The sequence below is a fragment of the Dipodomys ordii genome, unplaced genomic scaffold (genome assembly GCF_000151885.1).
Source record: "Dipodomys ordii isolate 6190 unplaced genomic scaffold, Dord_2.0 Scaffold62, whole genome shotgun sequence".
Lineage (NCBI taxonomy): Eukaryota > Metazoa > Chordata > Mammalia > Rodentia > Heteromyidae > Dipodomys > Dipodomys ordii.
Window position 1 is genome coordinate 10,938,023 of NW_012267278.1, and position 19,431 is coordinate 10,957,453.

The 19,431-nt window shown below is 39.0% G+C and overlaps 1 protein-coding gene across 5 annotated transcripts in view; it reads right to left on the reverse strand.

Moving 5' to 3' along the window:
* Klhl32 (kelch-like family member 32) overlaps window positions 1-19,431 on the reverse strand; it is a 142,343-nt gene that overhangs the window by 71,982 nt on the left and 50,930 nt on the right. For 3 of the 5 annotated variants that reach the window (XM_013022398.1, XM_013022401.1, XM_013022397.1), the window contains one exon: window positions 11,885-11,983. The exons of the other annotated variants lie outside the window; for them this stretch is intronic. In XM_013022398.1, the coding sequence (XP_012877852.1) occupies window positions 11,885-11,983 (99 nt within the window). The remainder of the gene's footprint in view (window positions 1-11,884; window positions 11,984-19,431) is intronic. 5 annotated transcript variants of the gene reach the window in all.

The window sequence follows — 19,431 nt, forward strand, 5'->3', positions numbered from 1 at the left end:
AAAAGTTCTTGGTGATGGTTTATGTGGGCCACTGAACATAGAAGATTCTAGGCTGACTCCAGGTCTCTCTGCCTGGGCAGGAAGGTCAAGTGCTTGGTCAGTATCCAGGGGAAAACATTGACTAGGAGATAATCAGAAACTCTGATAATAAATGATAAGATACTTTCTGGTAATATATCATATATACTTGTCCTTGGGTATCATAAGAATAGAGTACATCAGGGAGACAAGCAAGAGAAGAGGCAGGGCTGGAAAACTAGCCCAGTTAGGAGATTTATCTTTGATTTTAGGGAAAAATATATTAGTGGGTCAGAAAAACAGATCATCCAATATTACTCAGCACAACACTATAAGCAGGTAGCATAGCTGTATGGCAGCTCGGAAGTCTAGGGAAAATTAGCCAACTCTTTATAATGATAAGAAAGAATGAGAAGAAGGAGCAGAAGAAAGAAAGAACAAGGAAGAATAGGTAGCATGGGCAAGAAGTATTTAAAAGGCCAAAGCAATAAAATGGAGTGAGATTCACGAAGTCCTGTAAGGATTTCTGGTCTGGAAGACTAAAAGGATGAGAGGTAAACATATACCATGGAGAAAAAAGTTTCACACAGGAAATGCCTGCATCTAAACCTTTACACACTATGACTTCTGGCTTCATCCTTTAATGCAAAGGGGAGAGAAGCCGTGATGTGAGATTGGATGAAGATTAACTTGAAAGCATATGAGACAATAGGGTGGTAGCAAAGCTGGCTGGTCATACAGGGATGGAGATTTTAAGAAGAAGGGACTGGGGAACATAATCTTCCACAAACAAAACAGATTGGCAGCAAGCAGAAGAGATGAGCACCTGCACAGAGTCCCTGAGCCCGGAAGAACACTCAAGGGGCTAAGACAAGGTTAGCTTGTGAAATGAACTACAAGGAAGTGGGGGAAGAACTAACAGATTTCAGAAGAGAGGTTCAAGAAAGAATAGAGCTATAGTACTAAAATTATGTAAAGGAGCTACATTTGTTAGGCATGGTGCACCACGTGTTCAATACCAGTCAGTCAATATTAGAATGATTGTAGTTTGGGGCCAACCCAAGGCAGACAGTGAAGATCCCATTTCAAAAATTAAGCTAGGTGTAGTGGCTCCTATCTCTAATTCTAGCTATTAGGTATGAGAATTGAGGTCCAAAGCCAACCCAGGCAAAAATGTGAGATTCTACTTAAAAAATAACTAAAGAGAAGTGAAAAAAAAAAGGTTGGGTATGGCTCCAATGGTTGTAGAACTTGCCTAGCAAGTGTGAAGCCTCATAGTTCAAATCTCAAAACTGCAAAAGAAAAAAAGATTGAAAAATTCAATATTAAAATATTAAGCCAGGTGCCAGTGGCTCATGCCTGAAATCCTAGCTACTCACGAGGTTGAGATCTGAGGATTATGATTCCAAGACAGTCTGAGCAGAAAAGTCCATGAGCCTCTTGTCTCGATTTAATTTCCAAAAGTCAGAAATGGAACTGTGGCATGAGTGGTAGAACATTAGCCTTGAGCAAAAAAGCTCACAAACAGTACTAGTGTGTGTGTGTGTGTGTGTGTGCGCACACACACACACACACACACTACACACAAATTGAATTCCACTTAACAGGAAGGAGGCTTTAATGACCTTTGTTGGGAAAACTTTATTTCTCTCTCTCTCCTTTTTGTTCTAGGTCTGGGAATTGAACTCAGAGTCTGTGCACTATTCTTGAACTTTGTGGTCAAGACTAGTGTTGTACCATTGAGCCACAACTCCATTTTCAGATTTTGGTGGTTAATTGGAAATAAGGATCTCCTGGATTTTCCTGCCACAACTGACTTCAAACTATCATTCTCAGATCTCCGCCTCCTGAGTAGCAAGGATTACAGGGATTAGCCACTGGCACCCGGCTGTTAAAGCCTTTGAGAAGAAATGAAGGCTGAAGGCTGTGTTCCCTGGGCTGAAAAAGAAATGGAAGGGGAGGAAAAGGCGTGCAGGCACTCTGTCTTGGTGGAGTGCTGTAGGGAAGGTGAGGATTGTGGTATTGAGAAAAGAACAAAAATCTTTCCCACCTCATGGCTCCTATTTATAAACTGAAAGGCGTGTGGCAGTGGAGACACTCAGCAAAGTCTGGAAGGAGCCAACAGGTGCTGAAAGGTGAAAGGTGCTGAAAGTGAGATGAAAGTTGGCTTACCCTCAGAGAAGAGGACAGATCCTTGACTTTGAGTAGAAATACTTGTAGTCAGAGGTGGGTGAGACAATGAACATGGCAAAAAAGTACAGATTTTCTTTGAACTTCCCCTAATTTACAAGCATTAATAATGGTGATTAATAATAACTGTGATGGATATTTGTTTGCCTTCCTTGAGTCTGAATTGTAACATTCATAAAATACTGGAAGCATTTTATTTTTTGATAAGAAAGATGCATGTTTATAAACACTAACCTCAGGATCTTAGCTTGAAAGAGCAATGACCAATATTGAAAAAAAAATCCTTCAAGATTTCTTTCCTATCTTTTAAACCTCACCAAGAAGATACAACCAATTTTAGGTTATCCACATAACGAATTAAAATGCAAAAATGACTTCCTGAGCCAGACCACATTCTTCTGGTCTATCACTTACTAGCACCCTTAGTGTAGGCCTGGGGAATAAAAGCCAACATAATAGCACAGGAAAAAATTAATTGCTACCCTAATGTGGGTGATAAACATCTTATTTATGGTATATTTCCGAGCCAAATATGAATGATATTTGGCAACTATATTCTAGATTACCCATGCCAGATAGCAAATACTCTTGATTAGAAAAAATAATTAGCAGTTGGCAATGATTTCACAGGTCTGATATATTTCCACCCTTTCTGATCATTTTTACTGATTTAAAAAAATCTAAAGGATTACACCATTTTATATTTACCAAATGTTGTGCTTTGATTTTCTCTGAATATAAAAAAGCCCATTCGAATGAGCATGCAGTTAGTGATGTTTGATTATGAAAATACTAAACATATATGTTGCTATAATCATTTGTCTTCTCTAATGTAGGGAAAAATGGCTCAGTATTAGAGAAAAATGAACATGAGTTATAACTCCTCTACCTTGAGGATAAATTATTCTATTCAGAACACCCACTATATATTATATATTTTGGCAATGCTGTTAATTTAATCACTGAAATTATAATACTACAATGTTTAGAAGAGATCATCTCCTATAAGTCACTGAAGTATTTCTTAGCTTAAAATGATGATCTATTATAAAACTGTAAAATATATACGCACTTCAGTGTCAAATTAAACCCAAATAGAAAATATTGCTAACTTAAAAAAAGCATTCAAGGTAAAACGAATGGAAAGCCTCTTCTATGTCTTTTCTTATAATATAAAATTTCAACATTTAAGAAGCAGATGAAAGTTATTGAATAAAGGAAGCTTTTATTCCCACAGCACATAGGGAGCTCGTGCGTTATGAAAGAAGGGGTGACTGGATATAAAAACCGTTGTAAGGGGAAGTCCCCTGCTGCAGAGGGCTGCGGTGGATGCACAGCGAGGTGTTTTCTAAGCTCGCTGTAGGGTGTGCATGGTAGCGCAGGAGTGAGCCTCAGATATTACAGCTGCAGTGAAGGCGTGTCAAAGATTGGCGCTTCTCCAAGCTGAAAGTAGAGAAATGTTTTTTTTTTCTAGTTAAAAAAAAATAAGCCAGCAAAACTGCTCTTTACGAAAAACAATTGAGAATTCTCCCTACCATGCTAATGAGAAAAGAACATTCTTTAAACTTTTGTGTCTTCACTGAAAAGGAAAAAAAAAATAGATCAATTCCATGGAATGTAGAACTAAATGAAGACTACCGTTGAAAGCCATGATCTGTCATAGAGGAGGAGCTATCCATCAGAAGATGCTTCTACCCTGAGCTGACTAAGAAACCTCCACGATGTTACTTCTGAATGAGGAAGAATGCACTCTTGGGCTTCATATTAATAGAGGGTCCACAGACGCAACCTGTAAACAGAATACCACCTGCAATCTGGAGACATGATCTTTCATGCTTGTAAAAGCAGAAAGCTCCACAAATGGACTCAATGTTCCTCTCTGTTTTCCATAAAGTGACTAAATACTCTACCTCTAGCCCTCGCATCCTTCTCCTCTCCCACCCAGCAGCAAGTCTCCTCTTGCAGGTCACGTCTGTCACATAAAAGTGCTAAACTAATGCCGCTTAATGACAAATTAATGTCCATGAATAAAAAATACACCTCTAATAGCATAGAGTAATTTGCCATTACAATATCATCATTGGACATGCCCCTGGTTTAATACGATGTATTTAATTCATAACCTAATGAGTGATATATAAAAAGAGGGAGATGAAGCCTGCAATTACATTTATGTGAGTCTGTCACCTTATTTGTAAAACCTTAGAGTCATTTACATTCAAATTAGAACAAATGAGTGATTTCACAAAAGTGCCCTGATAAATGACCACAGAAACCCAAGACAAAACTGTATTTCCTGTGAACACATTAACAGTTTCCTATTATTTGTTAAAAATTACAATGCATATTGCCCAGTGTGGTGTGAATAATGACTTTTTTACTGATTAGGTCAGAAGACTAATATGTAGCAAAATAAATAATTTTTCTTTTCATTTTTTCCCCCTTTAAATTAACTACTGTATTCTGGTGGATTCACACTGCCACCTGCTGCCTAAGAAAAGGCACTAAAAGTCTATTCCTTTCCAAGAGACTTTTTACACAGTAACAAATTCAGTGGTTTTATTGGAAAAGCCAATGGGAGTTTCTTTTCTGTAATGCATTTAAATTTCAGGACATCATAAAGGCTGTGAAACACAGTGAAGAGAAGAAACAACAATGAAGCAGAAGATACCATTTAGAAGAAGAGGTACAAATATATAGGGTTTTCTTTTTCTCTTTTTTTGGCGGGGGGGAATGTAACTACAAAAAGCCATCTTCAGAAAAATATGATATATCACTTTGGGGGGGGAAATGACAAAATTAAATAGTTAATACTCCTGATGTGTGGCACACACACAAACCTCCATAGAGACAAGGTAAAGGATTTTTGTAGGTGACAAAATGTGCTTGAATGGTCAATACAGTAGTTAGGAGTGAGGAGAAATTTCCACACTAGTTCAACATTCTGGTTTGAATTTAAATTCCTCATCTGTAACTAGCAAATAACATGCACCTGCCTTCCAGTGGTTACTTAGCAGAGTGGAAATGTGACTCCTTGCAAAACAGTGAGCAGTGATAGGTGCTTGACAAATGTTGGTTTCCTTCCCTGGAAAAGATAATGATGCTCAAGGGACTGAGATTTGGCATAGACAGAAGCTAGAAACAAGAGAATCTATTGGGAGAGTATTATCACCTAATTAGAGCCTTTAAGCAAGAGTGGTGAGCCAATAACTTTAGTGATGAGGGAAAAAGAAAGGATCAGCTTCAATATTTATCAGGTAGGCTCTATCTAACCTGGATATCTACAATCACACCCAAATTTCCAGACAAATGGATCCCTGGTCCCATCAAGAGAGAAGAAGGCAGGTGTTCATATAGAAGGTTTAAATTGCCTGGGCGATAAATTTAGATGGAGTGATTCAAGAGTTAATCAGAAAAGTTCTTGGAAGGTGTGGGAATGGTGGTGCCTATCTGTAATCCGATCTACTCAAGAGACAGAGGGAGGAGGCCAGTCAAAAGCGCAAGACTCTCTCTGAAAAACTAAAAAGAAAAAAGAATGAAGGTGTGGCTCAAGTGATAAAGTAATTGCCTAACCAGTGTAGTCTTCGGTTCAATCCCCAGTACCACAAAGCAAAGCAAACAAAACATAATGAAACAGAAGGTGGCTGGAAAGGCTGAGTATTTCAGTACTTGTGAGCTTAAGACAAGGGAGAATCACAAATTTGAGGCCAGATTGGGCTACATAGTTAGATTCTGTTTCAAACTCCCTCCGCCAAAAAATAAATAAATAAAAATAAATTAATTGGGAAAATTAGAATTTGGAAAACTAAACTGTATTCAAAGACTTAGGAAAGTCCCAATAAACCAGCAGATATGTTGTAATCCTTCCATCTAAGAGCCCATCATTGTAGAATGTGATGTCCTTGAGTTTCCTCTAAAATATTTAAAATAATGAAAGGGACATACACAAATAAGCAGACACTGAAAAGCAGTCATTCATTCATTTTGCAGGCTCTGTTTTAGGGAGGGGTTATCTTCAATGAACTGGTGCATCCTGTAGAGAAACATTTTATAAGAACACAGTGGACAAGGAAGATTTTTTGAAAAAAACAATTCATATCTATTTTGGGACTGGATGTAGACTGTGGATGATGTTACAAAAGCAGTTGAAAGCCTCTTATGACACTAGCATAGCATAGAGTATCACAATAGAGTCCTATGGAATTATCTCACAGTGGATAAGACAGGATATGAGCTTGCAAAGTTTTGTTTTCGGTCAATCCCTTGCCTGGACTTGATGGACTATTGTTGCACCCCACCCTCCCTTGAACTGGTGTCATATTCATTGGTAATTCTCTTGTTTCCACAAACATGATATGAGAACCTGTATGAACCCCTCACGGCCTTTAGGGGCTATTCCAATAGTTGTCCTCATCCACACAGAGAAACACTATGCCTGTGGCTTTGGGCTTAAAGTCTCTGTTCATGCCATCTTTCTAGAGAGACAGTGAGAGGAGCCAGCCCACTGAGTAACAGCAAGGTATTCCTTTCCTTTCCTGAAAGTGGGAATGGGTGTGACAGCAGGAGTGTTTAGGAGTGTTCAGAGATGCTTCAGGCCAATTACTGCAGCTGGAAGAGCTTGGGAACTTCAACCAACAGATTCTCCTTAGAATCTGTTTGTAATGAGTCCCTTAGGAAACAGGGGGTCTTAGAGGAGAGATGATCGTTCACACTTCCAGCAGTGAAACTGAAGGAATAATGGAAATTTAAGAACAAATAAATAATACCAGATACTTTACAGAGGAGAATGGCTTGGAGAACTTCTAGTTGAATGAAGCATTAATGAAGGATGCAGAACACAAAGCATCCATTAGTGAGGCATAACTTTCAGGTGCCTTGTTACTACTAGGAATTTTTTATACTCAATACTTTTTATATGTACTCAATACAATAGTCGCACGTGAAACTAAAACACAGTTGTACAATATTGCCCCAGTTAATAACTCTGTATATTAATAAGACTGTCAAAATATAAAAGAAGACTGACTTAATCTGGTTGATTTTATCCTGAGAGATTGTGTGTGTGTGTGTATAACTTGTGCTAGTACTGCAGCTTGAACTCAGTGCCTTCCACTGGCTCAGTTTGCTCATGGCTAGCACTCTACCACTTGAGCTACATCTCCAGCTCAGCTTTTTACTGGTTAATTGGAGATGGAGTCTCACTGACTATTCTGACCAAGTGGGCTATGAACTAAGTAGCTAGGATTACATATGTGAGCCACTGACACCTGGCTGAGAGAATACATAATATATAAATATAGTTAAATGAATATATTATAAAATATGTATGCAAATACTTATATATTAAGCATATATGAATATAATATACATTTAACATATGTATTTCATATGTAATATATGTTTAAAAGAATGCAGTATTTAAGTTTCTACACACAAATGACTGGTTCTTATATAGCCAAAGTTTCCTTTTACAAATTTAATATTCTTCAAGATAAAGCACAGATTAAAAAAGGAAATGTTACATGACAGAATGAAATGGAAACATGTTTGTGGAAAAGGCAGTGTAAATTTCAATTACTGTTCAAGAAACCTGAGTAATGATTGTCCACAGATGCACCTGAATGCCAACTGTACTTTTCTCTGTGAAATAATAAAAGGCAACAGTTAAATTCCAAAGTTTATAAGTCACTTAGATCTCAACAACTTCATCTGATCCAGTGGGGAAAAACACACATGAACTTCATCTGAAGTACCCATTTATAGAAAATTATAGATACAAATGTGTAACACCATTTAAATATACATCATGATAATTGACATTCTAACCAAACTTTTGTCAACATGCATCATTGATTATTATCTACCATGGGGGAAAATGACCCAGATGATGATTCTCGAAACTCAAGCTACAGTATTTGATGTCGAAAATGTCAAATAAAAGTAATTTCAATTTCACAAGTCAAACATACACTTTTGAAATCTTGTAACCTTTCTAGATGATTCCTATTTGCTGCTGGCAAAAAGGAATTAAAAACAGCTTTTCTATACCATCCCAAAAGATTGAGGGGAAAAGGAAGTAATCTAAGATAAAATAGTTAAACATTTACTGTTTGATTAAATGTAGTGAGATAATGATAAAAGTTTCATATACTGTATTTCAGTGGCTCCTCAGGTGAGCGTTGCCGATTTTCTCACACTGTCCCCCTGGAATGTACTGGTTCCTCTTTCCCAGGGGTACAGGGAAGAGGAAATTAGATGCTATAAGAGAAGCAGGTCAGCCTCTTCAACAAATAATGCTGGGCAATCCAGTTACCTATAGGTAGAAGACTGAAATTAGACCCTCTATTTCTCACCCTGTACAAAAACTAACTGCAAACAGATAAAAAGATCTCAACGTAAGACTTGTAAATCTGAAACTACTATAGGAAATTATAGAAGAAACTTTGGAAGATACAGACATAGCTAATTATTTTCTGAGTAAGACTACAATTGTCTAGGAAATAAGAGCAAGAATTGATACATAGGATTGCACCAACGTAGAAAGGTTTCACACAGGAAGAAAAATAATTTTCAGAATCAAGAGACAAACAAAAGAGAGAAATCCTTGCCAGTTATTCAATGAATAAAGAATTAATATAAGAATATATGAAGAGCTCCCCAAAGTCAAACAAGGAAAAGACAAGTAACCCAATTAAGTGTAGACAATTGGATTGAAAAGACAATGCTCAGAAGAAGAAATACAAATGGCTAATAAGTTCTTGAGGAATGTGTAATACTCTTGACCACTAAAAAAAATTAAAATAAAAATTACACTAAGATTCCATCTTACCCTAGTTGGAATGGTCATCATAAGAAAACAACTAACAACAAATGCTGGTGAGGATGTAGGGGGAAAAGGAACCTTATACATCGCTGATAGGTAAACTATTGGTTATAAACTATTGCAACCACTCAGAAACTAGTATAGTATAGAGATTCCAGAAAAACTTAAGAATAGATCCACTGTATGAACCAACCATGCTGTGCCTGGGTATATAATCACAAGGAGCCTAAATCAATGTACAAGAGAGATACCAGCCCACCAATGCTTATTGCTTCCATTGTTCACAATAGCCAAATGGTGGAATCAGTCAAGGTAGACAACAAATGCATAAAGGCAATATGATGTGTACAAATATACACACCATGGAATATTACTCATCCATAAAGAAAATGAAATGACATCATTGCAGGAAAATAGATGGAACCAGATCTCATCATGTTGAATACAATGAGCCAAGCTCAGAAAGCCGAACATCACATTTGTTCATTTCTGGAGTATAGACCCAAAATAAATATGATAGTAATGGTAATGGAACATGAAAGCAAAGAGAATGGAGGAAAGGAAAGGGAGGGAATATTAAGGGGTGAACAGGACTGAAAGAACATTTTATATATATATATATATATATAAACAAACTATATATAATATATAATATACAACACACTATATATACATACATACACACACACACACACACACACACACACACACACACACACACACACACACACATATATATGAATGAAACCCTACCAAATACTGTTTGAAAATGAGGAAGAGAGAGAGAGGGAGGTATTAAAATATAACAGAAACTGTGGACACTTTGAAATTATGTTGTATACATGTATGCCCATGACAAAGCCCTCCAATGTTATTAATGTATGTTAATTTAAAAATAAAATTTTAATAAAGAGCTTTGTAAACTACTTAAGGGCTAGCATAAGTCAACAATAAAAGCCTTATTTAGAATGAGGCAAAAGGATTATGAAGGAAAATAAAGTAATTAGGCAGGAAAACAAACAATTTTTCTGCTCACTAATATTATGTCACATACACAAAATAATACAATTAAGTTGTGTGGATTTATTATTCTTTTAATTAAGTTTCATTGCTGTTATAATGCTGTAATAAAGGCTAGTAAACGTGAGACCAGTGGGAAAATGGGAGGATCCTAAAATAGAAAATGGTTCTTAACTCCCTATAACATAAAAGCCATGAGGCTGCCTTAAACATCCTATACCTTGGCAACCCAAGGAGTTTTTTCTTTGTTGCTGTTGTTTTTAATGTACTATACGATTTTTTTTTTGGGTCCAGTTGTGGGGCCTGAACTCTGGGCCTGGGTGCTATCTCTCAGCTCTTCAGCTCAAGGCTAGCGCTCTACCACTTGAGCCACAGCGCCACTTCCGGCAAGAGCTCTACCACTGAGCCACCTTCCCAGCCCCTACTATGTGATTTTTTATTGTTTCTTTTGTATGATCTTTCCCCATGGTATAACCCCTGTTTTCCAGTGCCCTGCATCTTGTATATACACTTTTCTAATTGGGGAAGAGGAAGGGAAATAACAAAATGCTGAAACAAGGATACAGGTTGGCCCATAACAGTGAGACATACAAAACACTATGTTGAAAACGAACTTTACAATTTCCAGGGGTGGGGGGAGGAGTTGGGGAGGTGGGGAGGACAGGGATGGCAGGGGAAAAACAAAGGAGGGGGTAACAATATTCAATAGGAAATGGACTCATTACCCGACTCATGTAACTGTAACCCCTCTGTACAGAATCTTTATAATAATTTTTTTTAAAAAAATCCTATACTTTCTGTTAGGATGAAAACAATTTTCATCCAAGAGCTAAAATGGTTTTAGAATCAGAAAGGCTTACTGCTACCAATCACGTTGCTTCAAGCAGGTTGGATATGTTCTGTATCTCTGATTTTTCATGGTTTAGAATTATGTAAAGGCCAAGCACTGGTGTCTCATGCCTATAATCCTAGTTCCTCAGGAGGCTATGATCTGAGAATCAAGTTCAGATCCAACCAGGGCAGCGAAAACCTTGAGATAATTCATCTTCAATTAGTCAGCAAAAAGTCAGAACTAGAGATATGTTTCAAATAGTACAGTGTCAGCCATGAGTGGGGAAAAAAAGCTGAGTAAGAACTCAAGGCCTTGAATTCAAGTCCCAGAATGAGCACAAAAAAAAGACAAAAAAAACCCTAAAACATTGTACAAAGTTATGTGAATTGAATGTGAAATACCTGAGTAATTCACCTAATAAACGTGTGGGACTTTTCTTTTCCTTCTTCTCCTGGGCCTTTCCTGCCCAGCCATCAAAACAGGGCAACTATGCTCAGCTCTCCATCCCTTCTTTAGCATTTGCTGCCTTGGGAGGATCACACACTAATGGATTATATACGACTGTGATGTATTATCTACTTTCACTGAAATCTTTAGTGGCTAATCTACTTTTCTTGCATTTGTGGGCCTTTCCAAGGTCAGGACCCCTTTTCAGTGTCATCTCCCCAGGACCCTACAAGAATGGTGCATAGTTGTTGAGTTAATCCATTGCCTGAGGGTAGGCAGAGAGGATGGGGGGAAATGCTCTTGACACAAGAATTGTAGCCATCTTCTTAGAATCCTCTCAGCTTGTGTCTGGGAGGAATTCTACCCCTCCTATAACACACATCCTCACATGTGCATGTGTATGCACGCCCTGCTCCTTCATACACCCACACACACACACCCACACCCACACCATTTTACTTATCATGGAGCTCCAGTTGATGGGGAACAGCTTAGGACTACAGGGGGTGGAAGGGACTAGAAAGGGAGTGTTAGCAGCATGCGAGCTCACGTACCTGAATGAGATAGTGGGAACATAAATTGAGAAGCTCCAACAGCTGTAGGTGACTGCCAGCTGCTAACACATCCTGGATCACTCCTGGCTCCAACAAAATCTGTTTTACAATAAAAGAGAAAAGTATCAGCTACATTTTTAAAAAAGCGACTATAGTACAGCTCAGTGTGCGAACATACCATGCTCTGTTTAAATTGCCGCTGCAAGGATTCATCTGAAGTAATACTGCTCGTGAGGGTGGAAGTCATTCTTTCTATTCTAATGGTAAGCTGTGGCCCTTCCTCTCACAGCTCCATTCTCCCTTAGTACATGGGCCAAGACTTATTTTCTTCAGGTCAAACTCTGCGCCTAGCCACTTACTTTCTGTATGAGGATATGAACACCTCTAAAGGACAATAAAACTCTTTAAAAATTTAGCTTGGGACATAACCTTTTTTTTTCTAAAAAAAAAAAAAACAACCCTGGCAACACTGCATTTAGAACTCAGAACCTCACAGTTGCTAAGCAAACACTCAGCCACTCCAGGTACCACCTCAGGCCAGAGTGTCATAACCCTATACACAACACAACACAATGGGATTTTACTTTTAGTTTTTCAAAATGTGATTCAGAATCTGGCCCTAGAGCAGATCATATAAACAGCAGAGTTACCATGTATTTCAGGGAAAGAGGCATATGTTTCTCCCTGCCATATGAGATAGAACAAGATTGAAGAAAGACATATAAGCAAGCTGACAAAATTCACTTGTATGCACAATGCAAGACATTTAGCACCATCCCAGTCACTCCACCTGAACCCATTTTCCCAGCCCAAATGTCTGGTCTCGGACCAAAGGCTGGTCTCGGAGGCATCAGAATCAGCATCACCTTCAAACTAGAGAAAATTGGAAACCCTCGGATACCTCCAAAACATTCAAAGAAACTTCCAAAGTGAAGTAGCTAGCATTTTAACCAGCTACCACGGTGCTGCTGACACACAGGAAGCATGAGCAACGCTGATTCTCATTAATTCACCTGTCTCCTCCTCTGACAAAAGGGGTTGGAGGCTTGAACACAAGATCACCCACTGATTGTCCACAGGCTCCCACTACCCTGCCTGCTGCCCTCCATACATCTGACTCAACATATTTAGCTTTCCCCAACACTCCACTTGGGCACTGCATTCCAGCCCCTTCCGCCTCCAACAGTTCCATCTCATTCCAGCATCGTGAGGCAATAGTTCCCATTGATGGATAAATATGCCATTACAGTTCTTAGCCTGAGGAGCTTACTTCGGCTCCTCCACATTTCTCTCCCTTTACAAAATTCCTCAGGAAAGTTGTCTGTACACACACACACTGCTCTCTCCCGCTCTCCCCTTCCCCATGTGTACATATATCTACTGTGGTACTAAGAATCAAACCCAGAGCCTCAAACGTGGTAGGCAAGCCATCTATCCCCGAGTCACATTCCTAGCCCAGCTCTGCTTTCTCTAGCACAGATTCGTTTCCATTTTCTTCCTAGTGCTTCACTGACAATGCTTTATCCAAGTTGCCAAGAAAACATCTAATCTTCAAGTCTCTCCAGGAGCAGCTGGCAAAAGGGATGGTATTCTTTCTTAGAATGATGTCTTCTTGTCTTCTACCTCTGAGAAAATATTCTTTCTTGGCTTTCTTGTACTTTTCTAGCCATTCTCCTTCTTAATCTCTATGCTTCCTAGATGACAAGAGTTTAGGCCTCAAACCTCTCTTCTGTCTCTGCTGACTCCATGGATGGGCTCAAGCAACACAGGGCTTTAAGTCATTCTGTACACTGAAGTCATTCAGATCTCTTCTCTTGCCCCAACCTCACTCCTTGAGCTCTAGACTTTCTCATACTCAACTGCCTCCTCAGCAAGGCTGCCTGGCTGTCCAGAGCGAAGCTCAAGAGGGACGCGCTCAAACTGATCCCTTGATTCAAACCACCAACTGTCAAACCCACTCTTATTCCAAGCAGACAGTAGCTATGGTCAAGGCTAAAATCAGTTATTATTATTAATAATAATAATAATGTAGTAAGTAGTTGTACCGAGGGGTTCCATATTCATATTCTTGTCAGCTTCTTGGTAAATGTCAGCCCTTCCATCTTTCTCTTCCAATTACCCCCTCCCCTCTGTCTATATGCTCAAGTTACATAGTTCATTTGTTTACATAGTGTTCATTGAAGATAATGACTGCACGGAGTCACGCTTGGCTCCTCTTGCTTGCCTCACACATCACACCCAAGCCATCGGGCATTCTGGTGGCTCTATCTTCCAAATAGCTGCAGAATCTATGCACTGTCCACTACTTCCACACAGCCTCTCTAGACCAAGGAATACCACGTTCTCAGACTCTTTACCCTGGATTTCTAACGAGTGGCACTGCTTTCCCCTTTGCCTTCTCTCCCGGAACCCTTAAAAAAACATTGGCAAGCCAGTCCATCCTCAGCCGGGGTAACGCTTCCTCAGGCCACAGGCATGGCTCCTTTCCTCACACCCTTCAGACTTTTTCTCAGATATTTCTGTGCCTTAGAGGCCCTCCCTGCACTTCCTATGTAAAACAGTGTCCCATTCCCCATTATTCTCCATCTCCTAAAGTTGATTTATTCATGATTTGGAACCTGTACCTCTTGCCATATTGCACAAGTATTTATTTTTGGTTACTCTACTAGAACAAAAGCTTAGACAGAGCAGGGCCCTGATCTGTTTTTTTCACATTGCATGTGGTTTTTGGTTTTAGTATCTTTAAGTATTTTTACAACAGGGTTTCAATTCAACATATCCATTTGTAAGTACCATGAATATTTTATATCCCCTGGACTCAGTACCTATCCAGACATATAGGTATCATTCAGTATCAATGTGTTTACTTGAGTAAATGTTTTGATAATGAACTGATCTCTGCACATATGCTTAATTCAGAGTTAACTCTATTAGTTAATCTAATACTAGGAGAAAGCAAAAAAAAATAAAGAACTCTAAATTATATTTCCAGACCACTGAAATGAAAACACGAAAAAGTTAAGCACAGCTGGCAAACACACTGACAGCAATCTTATTCCGAAAATCTCTCACAGCTTTTTTCTATCTAGTCAGAAGGAGAAACTTGAATCTCCCCAACTCCTGGAGGAGAAGGTTTTGATTGACATTCTGAAAATGAGTGTAGCTCCCATCAGAGGAGCAAGGATGTCGTATCGACGTATGGAAGAGGCATGGCCTAAGGCAGGGAATGGGGAATAGATGGATTAGAAAGGTTAGGCTTAGCCTTTAAATCCTGTCAGTTGTGCTCATTCCACACAACTGGCAGGCTCAGTAAGGCCAAACACAAAGGCAGGTATCACAGAGAAACAAGATGACTCTGTCCTACAGGCTCACCGCGAGGAACCCTCACACAAGAGCCCATAGTGGGATTTTTTTTGTCTTTGTTTCTTATTTTTGTTCTTTAGTTTCTTTCTCCTGCATTAGAGCATGTTTTTTTCCCCCTAAAAACCACTTTGACACGGAAAATTCCTCTACGCGTTTAAAGATTTGGAGAAGAGATTCTACCGGGATAGCTGCTTTTCACTTATGAAACCAGAACCAGCACTGGCAGACCTCAAAGTAGTCTTCTAAATTCATGTCTGTTTTCCCTTGGATATGGATTGTTCCAATATGTTTTCCCAGACACTTTGTGCTTGGGCGGGTAAAAAAGACAGGTCCAATGTCCCTGTGATATAAAGTATGTTGAATTATCTATCGCCTGGCCAATCAAACTCTGTAGAAGAAAGGGAACACCAACACACATATGTCTATGGGACAAGGAGGACAGTTAAACTGAACTGCTGCCTAGCTCATGGTAGTTACATTTAGGTCTTTCAGAAACTTACATCCATCAGCTTATAATCTGGCATTCCAGCCTGGATAGACTGGAGGTGCAATCACTCAAGGACCATCTATTGGAGGGGCGGGATGTCTGCTGAGAGCACCACGTCTGAATTAAGTCTAATGACCCAGCCTATCACTCCTGAATCTGGAGAATCTTAGCTTAGATGAAGGCATAAACAGTGGATAAAACAGAGAAACCAAGAAAATGAAAGATGCATGAGACCAAGTAGCATAGAACACCGTGACAATGATGAAAACTCTAGAGGAAGTCCACAGAGGGCGGGCATTCCTCTTCCTTCGATGATTTATCTGATAGGGTGGAGGCAGAGTTGGGTCCTCTCCAGATTTGCAATCAGGATCTTGCTTAGGTGATGAATGGATGCCGTTTGTCCACAGAATTGCTTATACAGACCATTTGGCCACACACACACAACTTCAGATGTCATAAAATAGTGAGTAAATTTGAAAGAGCTGGGCAGTGCTACCTGCAGGAAGTGACACCCCTATTACGTTTGGTCAAGCCCAACAATCTTTCTTGCAGCCGTGGCAGGCAAGATCTTGAGAACCAAGGGCTTCTCTGCTGACACCAATCCAAATGCTGAGACTGCACTCACTCTGACCAATTGGAGGTAAGAGCTGACCCTAGGCAGCCTGACTAGGAAGAAAACCCACATGTGCAGTAGAAGGTGGTGAATTCCTGTTAGGGGTTGATTCTTCAAACATGACATGGCCCAATTTCCTCCTGGTAAGAGGCCCACTTGAATATTCTGTCCACCAATTTATGCGGGGCAGGTGGTAGAGAGCTGAACCACCTTTAATCAATGCCTGTAAGCTGGAAGAAGGCTGAGACTTTTGGTCTCACCAACTCTTTATCCACGATCTGAGGCCAGAAACTTGTGAGAAAGGAGAACATGAGACCTAGGGTGAGATTCTGCACCTAGCAAAATATAAGCCTCCAGGGTCAGTGTCCAGACCTCACCTACCAGGGTCTGGGATGGAACCATGATGAAAGGGACAGCACACAGACACCATAGCATCCTGGCCCTTCTGTCTTCAGCCCATACTCCCATATTACACGCCCATTCTCTCAACTGTCTTGTTTTTCTTGTTCCTCCTATCTTTGCCTCACAGCTGGCGGTGATTATGTTTAATAGCTGTGGCGAGTTTCAGTGCAATCATTTTTTTTTTCTGTCTAACATCGTGAGTTGGTATCTTCAGAAAATTTTGCGTCAGAAAAATTTGTATTCAGTTCTTGCTTGCTGCTTTTTCTTGCTTTAGAAGATGACCATTTCTCGTTCTTCTGGATTTGTGATGTGATTATTTGAGTCAATTAAAGTCATGACATTGAGACAATTTAGGTCTTTAATAGACACACATATCAATGTCCATATATGAAGATAATCACTTTTTTAAGCATAGCCACTCATGCAACTGAAAATCAGATGTGGTCTAATATTACAAATAAAGTTAATGAATACATTTTCTCTTTACAATTTGCTTTTGGGGGTGATTCTTTTCATATAATATATGACATTATTACAATTTTGAATTAATCATCAAATGAATTAAATGAAGAGGAATAACTTAACTAAACCAAGATATTCAAAACACGTACGTCCTTTTGCATGGAGCTCTTCTGAATGAGTAACATGAAACATAATATCTAGAAATTGACATCTATCTAGTTTTTCCCCCCCAAAACTATTACACTGAGGACTATTTATCCACCAGGTGGCGCCCGTGTGGAAAGCATAAAGTATTTTCTAAATTATTTGTAACTGACCCTCAAGTTTGTTTCTGTGGGGAAAAAAATCAACTATAATTCGAGTAAAAATGCTAAGGTCTATGAGTTCTATTTTCTAGATGTTTCTAGCACTCTGGGACCTTTTCATTAAGTTTTTCTGTTGATGACTCCATCTAAGCAACCCTGGTTAGCATGTAGTTCCCCATAAAAATCAGGAAGTTCAAATTATTGTCTTTGTACTCAGAAGCCTTGATGATGTGTTCCCAGCCTGCTTGTAAAAGTTTATATTGCTGAGTAGTACGTGTTCCTTTTCATAGTCTCCTTGACCAGGTCTGGGGTCTGGTCTCTGTTTCCATCCTTCCCTCCTCAGAACTGTCTCTATCCGCTAGCATATTAAGCCTGTCCCAGGTCTGGGACAGTGTTCACTGTTTCTTCTGCTGGAATTCTTTTCCTCAGAGGGCTTAGCTGGCAATACTCTATGAAGATGATACCAGTCTTTTCTTTCATGATACCACTCTTAATTCTCTGCATGGTTCTCACTACTATCTAGCTTATTGGTTTGATAACTCTGTTTGTTTTCCCTCCACCAAATTGTAATCCCATGAATGCAAAGTCTTTGCCCATCAAAAGAATTCTTCAAATACTCATCGAATACTTGTTTAAAGAATATGTGAAAGACAGTATTTGAGGAGAGAGGAGGAGGAGGAGGAGGAAGAGAGAGAAGTTTTGAAAGCTGAAAGGAAAAAAGACTGATAACACAGGTCCACATAACACCTTATGCACATAAAATTAGCTAAATGTTTCCATGACATTTGGAAAATAAAAAGGTCATCATCAACAATGAAAGTTTATTTCAAATTATTTCAAATTAAAAGGAGATTGACCAATTTTTTCCATACTCAGTACTTTTTGTCTCTGCCTCTATGATGACTTCCTTACTTCTTCAATCCCCATATGAAAAGCCTATACTTTCCTAGAGACCCAACTTGAAGTTCATTTCCTATTCAAAATGTACTAATAACTTCCCCACCCCAACTCCAGGTGGAATTAATAACCTGAGACTACTGTGTTTTGCCACAGCTGCATTGCTTAGTTACAGCCTGTGGCTGTTGCTCACATTGACTTCAAATCCTGGATCCTATACTGACTGGTAGGATGAGTTCTATTCTATATACCTCAGTTTTCCTATTTGTAAAGATAATAATATCTACCTCAAAAGATTATATTAAGGACTACCAGAAAATGCATGCTTATCATACTATTTGAAGACCTAGAAAAGGGTGATGGTGGTATTAAATTATTGAGCTACATGCTCAAATAGAGAAAGAAATAAAGAGCTAAGTGGAATTATTAAGCTGTGCTAAGTATACATGGATACCAATGTCTGGTTTTATTTTATTTTATTTTTTGTTGGCTGTGGGGCCTGAACTCTGGGCCTGGGCGCTGTCCCTCAACTCTTCAGCTCAAGGCTAGCGCTCTACCACATGAGCCACAGCATGACTTCCACCTTTTTTCTTCTTCTGTGGTACTGAGGAATGGAACCCAGGGCCTCATGCCTGCAAGGCAAGCGCTCTACCACTAAGCCACCTTCCCAGCTCCTGTCTGGTTTTATTGAAATAATTCTTCATAGGAAAAATAAAACATGGTTAATTTCTTATCATGGGAGCAAATTCCCTTTTCTTTTGCCCCCTTCTTCATTAATATGATTCTGGCATTCCAACACTCTAAGATTAATAGTTCTGTCAGCTAGTCATTTCCAACGTAGTTTCCTTCATTACGTTTAAATTAATAAAATACATTATTTAACAAGATGTTAAGATAAATTATATGTACTTATACCACCTTTAAAAATGTGGTTAATTATTTTGAAAAAACTGAACACATTTCTGATAGCTTCTAAGAGAAAGAAGTAGTCCGAGAAATTAAAATATAATGAAACATG